This window comes from Neltuma alba, unplaced genomic scaffold, assembly GCF_004799145.2.
Source record: "Neltuma alba isolate B1F8T4 unplaced genomic scaffold, ASM479914v2 tig00001210_pilon, whole genome shotgun sequence".
NCBI lineage: Eukaryota > Viridiplantae > Streptophyta > Magnoliopsida > Fabales > Fabaceae > Neltuma > Neltuma alba.
In genome coordinates, this window is record NW_021632377.1 from 269,309 (window position 1) to 282,454 (window position 13,146).

At 34.9% G+C, this 13,146-nt stretch overlaps 1 protein-coding gene across 1 annotated transcript; it reads left to right on the forward strand.

Annotated features, from left to right (window-relative positions):
- Positions 1 to 1,924: 1,924 nt before the first annotated feature.
- Positions 1,925 to 12,471, forward strand: LOC114753200 (protein TONSOKU-like). Its single transcript, XM_028941865.1, is given in 21 exon segments — positions 1,925 to 2,305; positions 2,766 to 3,563; positions 4,101 to 4,277; positions 4,551 to 4,642; positions 6,218 to 6,316; positions 6,434 to 6,867; positions 6,948 to 6,991; positions 7,084 to 7,317; positions 7,450 to 7,582; positions 7,725 to 7,841; positions 8,187 to 8,266; positions 8,268 to 8,288; positions 8,831 to 8,954; positions 9,195 to 9,307; positions 9,720 to 9,831; positions 10,179 to 10,283; positions 10,364 to 10,430; positions 10,541 to 10,661; positions 10,773 to 10,940; positions 11,604 to 11,721; positions 11,803 to 12,471. Coding segments are annotated over 21 exon segments (3,969 nt in total). The 5' UTR covers positions 1,925 to 2,032; the 3' UTR covers positions 12,342 to 12,471.
- The last annotated feature ends 675 nt before the right edge of the window (positions 12,472 to 13,146 follow it).

Consider the following 13,146-nt stretch of genomic DNA (forward strand, 5'->3'; position numbering starts at 1 on the left):
ACTCCTATAAATATTCTCCTAAACCATAATCAAGTAGGAGAGGGGAAGAATATTAAGGAAGATGATTATGGTGTTTTAGAAAAAATATATCATATTTTTTATAATTAATTAATTTACCTAACTTTCTTAATCTAATCAAATTAGTTAAATATGTTTTATATTAAGCACCGGAAGAGTATTTTATTAACAATTTAATTACTAAAAGTTAATTTTTTTATGTTATCCAAAAGATTTATCATCCGGAGAATGGAGAGAGTCGCTGATTATAAAATTTTTGCGATGTGTTAAATCAATATTTTGGTCGGCAAAAAAAATTAAACCAACATTTTAGATTTTCTAGTAACTATTAGCTTCATGAAAAAAAAATGAAATTCCAGATGGCAATACAAATGTTTTTATGATTTGGAAATGATAAATCTGATTCCTTCGTATACACTCGGTGAGAAGTTATGAACTTTTCATTGTCAATCTTGACAATTATTTGTGTTTGACTGAACATGATAATATTTTTAATTTCTATTTCAATTAAAAAAAATTTAACGTCCTAAGTAGAAAATTTTTTCCCCGAAAAATACTACTCTAATCCTTAATATGTAACTTAATTGTTGAGTTAATTTTGATTTTAAATGTAAGATCTATTTTGCATATATATTAATTTTTTTATACGCTTATGACCTCCCCCTCTATGCCTTGCGGTAATGATTCCTTTGGCATTACGACCTTTACCACATTCTCTATTTTCCCCCTGGTTAATTCTATTAGGCGCAATTCAAATAATCTATGCAGCTTCAAATATTATTCCTATTCATAATTCCTCGACCATAATTAGGCAGGAGAAAGATAAAGGATATTGAGAAAAATGATTATGGTGTTTTAAAAAAAAAACATATCATATTTCTTATAATTAATTAATTTGCCTAACTTTTCTAGTTTAATTAAATTAGTTAAATATATTTACATACATTAAGTGCGTGAGCAATATATTAGTCTCCTAAACTCTTTAAAATTTAAATCAGTGTTCTGATATTTGCAATGTTAGTTTTAAAATTGAAGGAATTGATAAGAGTGATAAAAAGAGGAGGTGTGAAAATATATGAAAAAGGTAAATATACTTTTAACTGTATTTTATTCATTGCAATAAACCATATTGTAAGATAAATTGAATGACATAAATATACTATCTTATTATCGGTAAAATGTTAAAGAATCTTTTATTATGAAATTTTGATAAATAATTTCATTAGAAAACAAAATAAAAATTATGAGAATTGTTCCTTTTATTTTCTCAAGTATATTCAATTAGAATAATAGCTCATAGGCTAAGGTGTACTCTAAGTTTTCTAATTTTATTTAAGGTCATAATTTTATTTCTCAATTTTGAAAAGTATATTTTTAGTTCTTTAACTTTAAAATTGTTAACAAAAATAATGATGTTTATTATTAATATTTTAAATATTAATAACATATTCTTAAATGTTAAGATATTAAATTTAAGTTTTTAAAACAATCACAATTGTTACTAAAAATCATATAAAACTTATGATTTTAAAATTAAAAGATTAAAAATATACTTTTTAAAATTAAGAAATTAAATTAAAATCTTAAATATAGTTAAAGAATCATATACACACACTTTAATCTTGCTTGTAAATATTTGTTTAAAAGATTAATGGGTCAAACATAACGTTATGTTTTTTCATACATAAAAGAGCATCGCACAATAATTTTTTTAAACTGGTATTTATAGACAATTTTTCTTATTTAATTTCAATAATAAAAATCTGTATAAATTTAAAATTTTAAAAAGGGCAGAAAATGGAAAAGAAGGCGGAACCTGGTTTTGGCGCGCGAACAAAAAACTTATGAAAAGGGAGAAGTAAAGGTTGAGGTTCTCACTTCTCAGTTCAAAGGGACGGCGCGGAAGTTCCAATCTGTCATCAAACAATATTCAGAATCACAATTACAGAAAATTCTCAATCTGACATACAGTAATCGTCAGAGCCATTCTCTATCGTTTCTGCAAATAAAGAAAATGGCGGGACATGACCCGGAACTGAAGGCGGCGACGACAGCGTACCGGAATGCCAAGGCCGAGGCGAACAGACAGGAGGAGGCCCGATGGGCGAACGTGATCGGAAATATATTGAAGAATAGAGGAGAGTATGTGGAGGCCCTCAGGTGGCTTCGAAGAGACTATGAGATTTCTCTCAAATATTTGCCCGAGAAGCATTTGCTCCCAACCTGTCAATCTCTCGGGGAAATTTATCTTCGGCTTGAGCGCTTCAGCGATGCTCTAACGTACCAGGTATGGTTCCAGGGATTTTTTTCCCCCTGAAATGATTAATTTACTTTTCCCTCTGCCGCATCAGGCATCAGCAACCCTTGAGCCGCGATTGAGAGAAGAGGCCTGAAGGGGTTTTCCTTGGTTAAGTTGGGCGCACCATTAGGCATCTTGAATCTGGATGATGAAGTATATTCTTATACCAGTTGTCTCTTTCGTTGATAAATGGGATAGTGAATAATTATGCAATTAAGATGCATTTTAAGACTCCTTCGCGTTAGAGTTTTACCTAATCATGCTATGGACATACTATGATTCCTCTAGGTAATCCAAGTTTATTTCTTCTTTTTTGTACTGGCACTGATCAACCATGTTATGGTTCATTCTTTTCATTTCACTTTCCAGTTTTAAAAATCTGATATTGGATATCAATGTACTTTTTGGATGTACGATTTGTTGATGTTTACACCCTATTCCGTTTTAGAAAAAACACTTGGAGCTCGCTAGGGATGCTAATGACCTTGTTGAGCAGCAAAGGGCCAGCACCCAACTTGGTCGTACTTATCATGAATTATTCTCAAGATCAGAACATGATCATCTCTCAATACGAAATGCCAAAAAGTATTTTAAGTATGCTATGGAGCTGGCGCAGATTCTTAAGGAGGACCCACCAACTAATAAGTCTTCCTTTGTCAAAGAATACATTGATGCACACAACAATAGTGGAATGCTGGAAATGGAACTTGATAACTTGGAAGAGGCTCGGAAAATCCTAACAAGAGGACTAGAGATTTGCAATGAAGAAGAGGTCGGCGAAGATGATGATGGACGCAGCAGACTCCATCATAACCTTGGAAATGTATATATGGAACTGAGAATGTGGGAAAAAGCTAGAAAACATATTGAGAAGGACATTCAAATTTGTAACAAAATTGAACATTGTCAAGGAGAAGCAAAAGGCTACATTAATCTTGGGGAAGTGCATTACAGGACTCAGAAGTATGATGAAGCACAGTCTTATTATGAGAAGGCGCTTACTCTGGCAAAATCCTTGGAAGATGAGGATGCATTGGTTAGGCAAATTGATGAAAACATCAAAACTGTAAATAAAGCTGTCAAAGTAATGGATGAATTAAAGAAAGAAGAGCAGAACTTCAAAAAGCTTAAAAGATATTTGGCTGCTGCAAGAGGCTCAGCACATGAGCGTAAATATCTTCTGCAGCAAAATGCTTCCCTGGATCGCCTTCTTGAGAAATCAAGTATGATCTCTGCATGGGAGAAGGTATCAATTCTCTATGTATTGTGCGTGCCTGTGTGTGTTATCATTTTGTTAAATTGACATGATCTTGTCTCATAAATTTGCGGTGGCTATTTAATTGAAATGTTTTGAACGTCTAACTGTTAATGAGGCAATTGGTGTTCAGAATTTCCTTTATACAACAACCATTTTCACCAGAGAAGAGTTCTTTCCTTTGTATATTCCATTATTGATTTGGGAGAGAAGTGCTGGGGAAGCAAGGGTCTCTTACTTCTTTGTGAATTGTTCATTAAAACTCAGTTTTACTTTTCGTGTTCATGGGAAAGAGGTTCTGTTAGTTTGCTATCCTAATGTTTCATTAAGAGGAGGTATTTCACTATTTTGTAGTATTTGTACCCTTACTCTTTGTTAAGTATGGATATTGGTGGTTCATTTCCTTCTAAGTTATAGGTAATTAATTGGAAACCATACGCATCTATGTGGAGACTTTTTAAAGCTTTGTTTATGTGTGGCTAATTAATAGAATGCCAATTTTCCTTAATGAGAACTGTCATGGTTTAGCATTGCGAGTTTGCAAAGGAGAAGAAAGAAATAGCAAATGAATTGTGTGACAATGAAAAGCTCAGTGATTCATATCTGGCTCTTGGAGAATCATATCAGAAGCTCAGAAACTTCAATGAATCTATCAAATGGTACAGAAAGAGTTGGGAAATGTACAAAAAAATTGGTAACTTAGAGGTAGGTTTGATGCTGATTTCGCTGCATGATCTTTTAATATGAAGTTCACATTTTTTGTTATCTTCCTATTCTGACTTCTACTTTGACATGAAAGTGAGACAATAAAAACCTCAATCCAATGGCTATATGGCTTTTATTGGTGAATGAGTTTATAATTCTCATTTGCATGGTGTAAGGGGATAATAGACGATCTAATAGTTTATATATTGCCACAGATTCCATCATGTGCATTCTACTTGGCTAATTCTTATCCTTTACTGGTAATGATTATAGGGCCAAGCACTAGTGAAAATTGATATTGGTAATGTTTTGGATTCTGTTCGCAATTGGCAAGGAGCACTTGCTGCATTTGAAGAGAGCTACAGGTACTAATATCCATATTTTTGAAATCTATTTGTTGACTTCATTTCAATACAAAGAAAGTGTATGGAAAATTGATTTCCATCCGTCAACAAACCCAAAAAAAAGAAAAAAAAAGAAAAAAAATTGATTTCCATCTATAATGCATTATCCAAGGAGCTGGGTTAATTTTGAACACAATAGTTTTTCTCCATATGCTTTCGGTATGCCCGAGATTGTGTAAACATTAATGGAAGATGCGAATTTTTCTTCCATTACAACAACAAGTAGTCTTATCCCACTAGGTGAGGTTGTCTATATGAATCGCATGATACCATTGTGTTCTATCAACAACAAAGTCCTTAGATAGGTTGTGAATCAGAAGGTTTCGTTCAATGGCCTCATTGAGCGTTCTTCTCATTCCTTTATCCCTTTTTAAAAGACTCCAAATTGTTTGATCTACCTTTCTCACTGGCTCTTCTAATAGCTTTCTCTGTATATGTCAAACCATTTTAAATGATGTTCAACCATTTTCTCTTTGATAGGCGTCACAACTACTCTTGTTCTAATGTTTTTGAATCTTATCTTTTCTTGTATGATCACACATCCATCTCAACATCCTCATTTTTGCTACCTCAACTTTGTGCTATTGTTTTTTCTTTAGGGTCCAACATTCACTACCATATAACACAATTGGTCTTATAGCAATTTGATAGAATTTTCTCTTAAGCTTCTCAGGGACCTTCTTATTGCAAATAACTCCAAGAGCCTTCCTCCATTTTAACCATTCAGCTTGTATTCTATGAGAAATATCTCCATCAATTTCACTGTCCTTATGTATAATAGATCCTAGATATTTGTACTTTGACACTTGAAGGATGATTTGATCTCCCATCTTAACCTCCAAATCACCACTGTCTTGCCTCCCTCCAAATCACCACTGAATTTTTCTTCCATTACATGTGAGAAAATTACTAGAAAAATTCCTAAATATAGCAACATGCCTTTTAGAGGCTACTTAAACAAACTGATTTCAACTAAAATTCAAATAATCCAAAAATTGATATGTCATGAATGCTGAGAATCCTACTAAAAGACTGTTGTAGGGGGGGGGATGTCTTTTGGCGCAAGTACATTTATGACCATCGAAAGAAACTGCTAGATAAACCATACATGATAATTTTATGGAGTGCTCTTCTCTCAAGAGGTTGATATATTTCTAATCATTGGATGCACTTTGAGAGTCACCTTTGTAATTTAAAATTCAGAGTGAGTCTCAATTGAAAGTTTAGCTTCGTGAAAGAGAGTTATCCATGAAAAGACCAAACGGTAATTTGGTCCAAAATCTCAGGTGCAAGTCTTGACTTCCAAATTACAAATATATTATTAAGATAATGAATATTTAATTCTTCTCCTGAATGGCCTGGCTTCTTTAATTTACCAAGAATGAAAATGCTTTCCTCGTAAAATCTGTGATATTGCACAAGCAGCCGATATGAGACTGAAAAATTTCCAATTAGAGTTGCATGCATAAATATGTCCTTGTTAACTTTGCCTGATGGTTATTCTGATCGCTGCTCATGTGACATATGATATCACAGGATTGCTGTTGAAGCTAACCTTCCTTTTGTACAGCTTTCTGCCCTGGAAAATATGCACTATAGCAACATGATAAGATTTGATGATGAGAATGAAACCAGGTAAGTTTTTATGGGGGCCATATTTTTTGCTGTTAAGTTGAATTATTCATGGATCCGAGTCATAAGACCTTCTAGCAGACCTGCAAATGTCTAATCATTAAATTTCAACCTTTGAAGGAGGTTGAAACTTTTAATTGATCAGCTGAAGAAATCACTAGATACAGACCCTGAACCAAGAGATACAAAAGAGGATTGTTGCTCTGAGACTGATACTGAAGCTGATGGTTATCTTTCAAACAGTGGGTCTGAATCAAAAATGGCAACTGCTCGAGAAGATTGGAACGATGACATGCCCCTGATGTCAGTCTTTCAGTCCAGAAAAAAATCATCCCAAAAAGCAGGTTTCATGGAAGGTTTAAGCAACTCTGTTGAGGAACCTCAGCAGTCACCTCGAAGTATGCCAAAAACTACCAGTCAGAAGGCTGTTGGTTCTAAACGTGTCCGTGTAATCCTTTCTGATGATGAGGAGGAAGAGAATGTTGATGAGATGGAGCATTTAAAGAGAAAGCCCCGTGATTGTCAGTTACAGGACTTCTCTACTACTGACACAAGTGAGTTTTGACCATCTGCTTTGAACCTTAGACTTTTTAATGCGAAAATTAAGTACTGGCTGATACTTTACTAATTGCAGTAAAGAGTAAAAGAAGTGGTGCCAGTCCTGCAGCTAAAATTCAGGTAAAAAGCTTTAAATTATAACTTTGAAGTTCGTGTTTTATACTTTTATATTTAATCGAATATAAGCCAGTATATGCATACTTGATTGGCAGGTTGTCTCAGAGTATGGATCCAAGTGTCCAATTAACGTTGAAGATAGCAGTAGTTCTTTCAAATGCCGGCATCCTCACAGTGCCACAAAAGCTGCCAGCTATTCAAGATCTCTGAGCAATGATTTAGTTGCTGAACCTGATATTGCCAGTGGTTCAAAATGTGATACGAGTATCTCTGGCAAACTATTGCACCACGGAGCCGCCTATCCCATGAGGCGTAGTTCTGAACGAGACGTGAGTTCTGTTGTGATGGCTCCGATATGAAGAGTCTATTTGAGATTCATTATTTCATCCAGTCCTTTTTGTCACTGTTTCTGATCTATATTCTTTCTAACTTTTCTCCCCCTGTCCTTTCTCTAATTGCAGCAAGATATTACGGTCAAGATTGAAAATGACCTGATTTACATAGAAGCAACCTCATTTGTTGCTAGTGATCAGTTGAAGTCTGAAGTTGCATGCTTATATTATCTACAGCTTCCTAGAGAGAAAAGATCTGAGGGTACGTATTTCCCAATTGGAGGGTTCCTTGTCATAATTAATATCGGCAAATAAGATCAGCAACTAGTTAGAAAATCTAGTTGTATGAACTCTCATATTAACTTTAGAGTTCACTTCGATTGTACTAAAATGTTAATGTGCAGGTTTGTTGCCCATTATTCAGCACATAAGATGTGCTGGAAGAGATCTAGAATCCCTAGAAACTGTCGAAAATCTTAAGGAATGCGTGGGAGATGACATAGTTGAAGTTTCCGTTGATGGTATGTAGTACAGCTGTTTTATGTTCATTCTAGGGAGGTCAACATGCAATGGTTTCTGTAATTAACGCAGCTTCTTTCCATTAATCTAATTTCTAGTCAAGAATTGATTGCACGCAAAATATTTGGTTCTTGAGATCAGTTGAATAAAATTTTGCCTACTTCATTGTCATTAGATAGTTCACTGATGTTGCAATTTATTTAAGCATAGGAGGTAGAATTCATTAAAGGAACATGCATCAGGAATCATAGGCTTGCTCTGTATCGTAGCTGTATTACTTTTAGCACCGATGTCAAATATGACAACTATCTGCTAGTGAGATATGCAATTAATCTTCCCCATTACAGGATGGGTTCAGAAACGCCTAATAAAAATGTACATGGACTGCTGCGAGGAGTTGTCCGAAGTACCAAATCTCAAGGTGCTCCAAGAAACTGTACAATTTAGAGGTAAGATGCAACGTAGTCGGGTCAATTGTCTCATTGCCATTTCGCAAGAAAAGTCATGATTTTTCATTTTTTGGAGATTCTTTTGGACGTCTTTGTGTCCAGTGCATTGCTAGTTGGGCCCCAAGGCCCAGAAACATGGCCCAATTTCAGCCGGCATAACTAGTTCAATATGTTTATCTATTTCCAAAGCCATACCGTATTTAGCAAGTTTATCTGCACATACTTTAGCTTCTCTCCAAGTTCAGACCACCTTGACTTCCCATTAAGCTTTTCCAATTTACGAAACAACAGACCCAAAGAAACCACAATAGACCCAAGAATATCAACAAAAGGGATGCCGTGCCAAGCTTCCCACCAAATGCTCACAAAAACATGCTTTCGTCAACCACACTGAATTAAAATTTTGCATTAAATTATTGTTGACTAAATGTGGTTCCTGCGCACCGCACGGAATCGGAGAATAAGCTGCATTATCTAATGAATAATACAGTTTTTAGTTACAGTTTTTATATTGATTGTGGCTTCTTATTTTTGTCAATCAGGTTTCAGATGATGAGATTATTGTGACTGAGTGCGACCTGCAAGATTTGTCAGTAACTCCATTGTTAAATGCTCTGCTTTCTCACAAGAGATTTGCAATGCTTGATCTCTCTCACAATATGTTAGGTACATGTGGCTTTTTTGCTTTAGGGATTCTCTCAATTGTATTGCATTTTGATTACTTCCATGCTCCTCCAAGAGGGTCTTCTTTTCGTGTGTGCACGTGCATGCGTGCTTCTCAATTCATCTATATTTTGTTCAAATGAGTTAGGCAAAAAGAATAATAACCAGAAATAGAAAGTATAGATATAAGTAAGTGCAGTCTATTCGGTAGTTTTGGCTTTACATGGGATCTCTATGTATTAGGAAATGGAACAATGGAGAAACTTCAGAAAGTGTTCGTGGCATCAGGCCAATCTTACGGCGGCCTGACTCTGGACTTGCATTGCAATCGGTTCGGGCCAACCGCATTGTTTCAGGTATGGGTCCGTGGGCAAGGGTTTTGATATTTACATGGTTGTCTATTCTTTCCCCTTCTTCTGTTCAAATGCTAACACTTGCTGAAGGGAGATTTTAGTCATGAGATTTTAAATTCAATAGGTTGAAATTGAATTATCTTCTTTGATAAACGATAAGGGTATCTTAGTAGAAAGATATCTTTGAAAATTGAACTCGTGAATGGATATGCATAAAATTCTCTGAAATTCCATCAGCAACCGCCTGTCTTGTTCCCACTAAGAATCAGAACCTGTTGCCAAAAATTAAAAGAAAGTTATAATCCATGACATTCTTGTTGACCAATCTCTGCTTAGAAAAATAATCTTGTCATTATTTTCTCGACTTTGATGCCATTCCCAATTTGCTAATTTATAAGGCTTACTTTTTTCTCAGATATGTGAATGCTCAGTCCTATTTGCACGACTTGAAGTGCTTAACTTTTCTGGAAACCGTCTTACCGATGCATGTGGATCTTACCTTTCAACGATCTTGGAAAAATGTACTGGTAAGCAGCATTTCTACACCTTAGTCTCTCTCTTTTTGTTTGGTTAAATCAGGAACCCTGGTCATTATCCTCCCCCATCCTAATTTCACCGTCTGAGTTATTTCGAGGCCACTAGCTTTGTCTATATCAAATATGGTTGTTTGCGTTGTCTCTTGAGGGATGTTGATATTCACTTCCTTCCCTTTGTCACAAGATGCGGAAAATCTATGTTACTATATAAAATACCATAAGCTACTAAAAAGTATGCTTACCATTTCTCTAGTTCTCTCGTGTTCTTGCAAGTGGCTTTCCTCTATTAGCCTGTTATAAGTCTCCTTGCCTCTATTTACAACTCTTTTGTCTTGTAGCCCTCTGTAGCTTGAATGTAGAGCGCTGTCACATCACGTCTAGAACTATTCAAAAGATGGCCGATGCATTGGACTCTAAATCTGTTCTTGTACAGCTTTGTATAGGTATCATGTATTTAATATTCTTTTTGGATACCTGTCAGATGTAATTTTTGAGCTCAAGGAGTCTCTCTCCTCTATGTCAGGTTATAACAACCCTGTATCTGGAAATGCTATTGTTAATCTACTGACCAAGCTTTCTACTTTGCAAAGGTAGAGATTAGATATATCTTTTGTCTCTATGTAGCGTCTTCCTGTAATTTGCCACATTTATCATGGCATGTAGAGATGAAGTTTAAATAAAATTAAATTTGTTATTGTAGGTTTTCTGAGCTGAATCTGAGTGGTCTAAAATTAGGCAAACCGGTTGTTGATACGCTTTGCCAGCTTGCAGGGACCATTAGTTTATCAGGATTAATGCTTGGAAGCACGGGAATCGGAAATGTGAGTGATGTCTATGTTTATCATGTGTTCATAGTATTGTTGATACCGCAATTGTTTGTTCTGCATGCATATCCCACTGGTCCTCTGATTCTGATCGATGTTCTTCTGCAGGAAGGAGTGATGCAATTAACACGATCATTGTTCAATGGGACACAAGAGCTTGTGAAACTTGACATATCATATTGCGGGCTTACATCTAGTAACTTTTTTAGTGCAGGTGTTTCTTCATTTTCTTCCATTCTTGAGCTTAAACTGGAAGGAAATCCTATTATGCCAGAGGTTTGTAGCTTGTATATTGTCTTTTCCGGATTTTTACCTTTATATTCTAGTAATGAATGCTCTTTGGTTGGTTTTGTTGAATATTGTGTATGTATTCGCTGTGATGTTGCCACATCATAACCCTTAATTTGTGTGCTTTTATAGAGAGGGATAGCATCAGTATTTAACCTTCGGTCTATAACTAGAATGCTGATCCTTTATTTTGCAGAGTTTGTGAACTGAGTTATATAATTAATGACTTGTAGTCTCTGTAGATTTTTATTATACTACCTCCGGTCTTTAATATAAGAGCTAGATAATTAATTTGTGGATATTAAGTAAATTAGTTAAGTTAGTTATTTGTAATAAATGGATGTTGTTTTTCCTAAAATAGGCCTATTCACCATGTGCATTGAAATTATCTTTTTATGAAAATTTCTTAACATATGCAATCATCATATGAATTATTTGGAGGCAAAATAGATAAATATTAGAGATAAAGTAGATTAAAGTCTTATATTTATGACTAAACTGAATCTCCCAATTAACTTTTATATTAAAGACTAGAGGTAATGTATAAATATATATTAACATCTCCAGTTAACGCTGATCACATTATGAATTTAACCAGTCAATCATTATTTGGTATGCTAAGATGCAAATTTCTATATTTGTAATGAATAGGGCAGCAATACCCTTTCTTCTCTGCTAATGAACCCACAGTGCTGTCTAAAAGTTTTAGTCCTTAGAAACTGTCAGCTTGGGCTTACTGGAGTTCTCCACGTCATTGAGGCACTAGCAGGTAGGCATTTAATCACATTTGATAATCTACTCATCCTTTTGAAAATGCATTTACTTAATACATATCTTGTTTCTCTATCAGAGAACAACTGCCTACAGGAGCTTAATCTAGCGGGTAATGCTGCTCCAAACGAACTTTCTTCTCTACGACATGACTCCTCGATAAAAGGGTGCTCAGAGAACTTGGAGCAGAAGCCAGATACTCGTGAATTAAGTTCTCCCATGAAAGTGGACAAAACTAAAGAGGGTCTTGGCACTCTCAAAAATGCTAATTGTGAGCTTGAAGTTGCTAACAATCAAGATGATCGGACGAGAATAGAAACTGGAACTTCTGGAATTGATGATAGTTGTGCCAGTTCAAGTCAAAGAAATTCTTCATATCCTAAATGCCATTTAATTCGAAAACTTTCAACTGCTATTGGTCTGGCAAACAACCTGCAATTACTTGACCTCAGCGATAATGGTTTCTCTGCAGAAGCTGCAGAACTTTTGTATGGTTCATGGTCATCGTCATCTTTGCGAACTCGTTCAAGTCACAAGCACATTACTGATGAGGTTATTCATTTCTCAACCAGCGAAAATAAGTGCTGTAGAGTGAAGCCATGCTGCAAGAAAGATTGATTTTGTTTCTACTGATCTGATCGTTGTGGCAAATGCTCGTGTGCGGTTATGAACGTTTCCTCGTCCAGTTATTATTTCTTGTTATTTTTTTAAGGTACGTAGAGTTTTGCTCTAGCTTCATTTGTTACGTAAAATTTGTATATAAAGCACAAGTCAAATGATGATACATATGTTGGCAAAATACACATGTATATCTTCATAGTTTTTCCCCTTTTTTGAGTAAAAAGTGGGGAAGTACCATTACTCAAAAATGGGAGACAAAACAGCACTGGTTTGCAAATTATTAGTTTATTTAACATGACTACGGATTGATTCAATTTAACTGGATTCTTGTTGGGGTTTCTTTGTGGATGCTGATCCACTGATTGCAATCTAAACATAAGCATGTGAGTAACTTGGTATTTGACATTGAGAGTAGGATTCAAATTTGTTCTCTGGCAGGATTGAAGAAAAGTTATATCCATTTACCCAAAGTTGCATTGCAGGATGCTGCATTATCTTTGTCACTTAGATCCTTTTGTTTTGAGATTACAGGATATTTAGATGAAAACCAAATTATGATTTTAAAAATAATTTTACGGTAAACAAAGTAAGTATATGAGAAGGATTTTGTTTTAATTTACATGAGAGTACTTTTAAAAGTGTGAGTTAAATCAAACACTCTCAAAACAACGTCATAAGCTAGGATTTGAGAAGAAATGTATATGCTTACCAATCATATAAATTATGGGATGTTTTTGTAATGATTAACATGACAACATAAATCATATAATAATAAAATACATAAATTTTTCCATTAAATTTG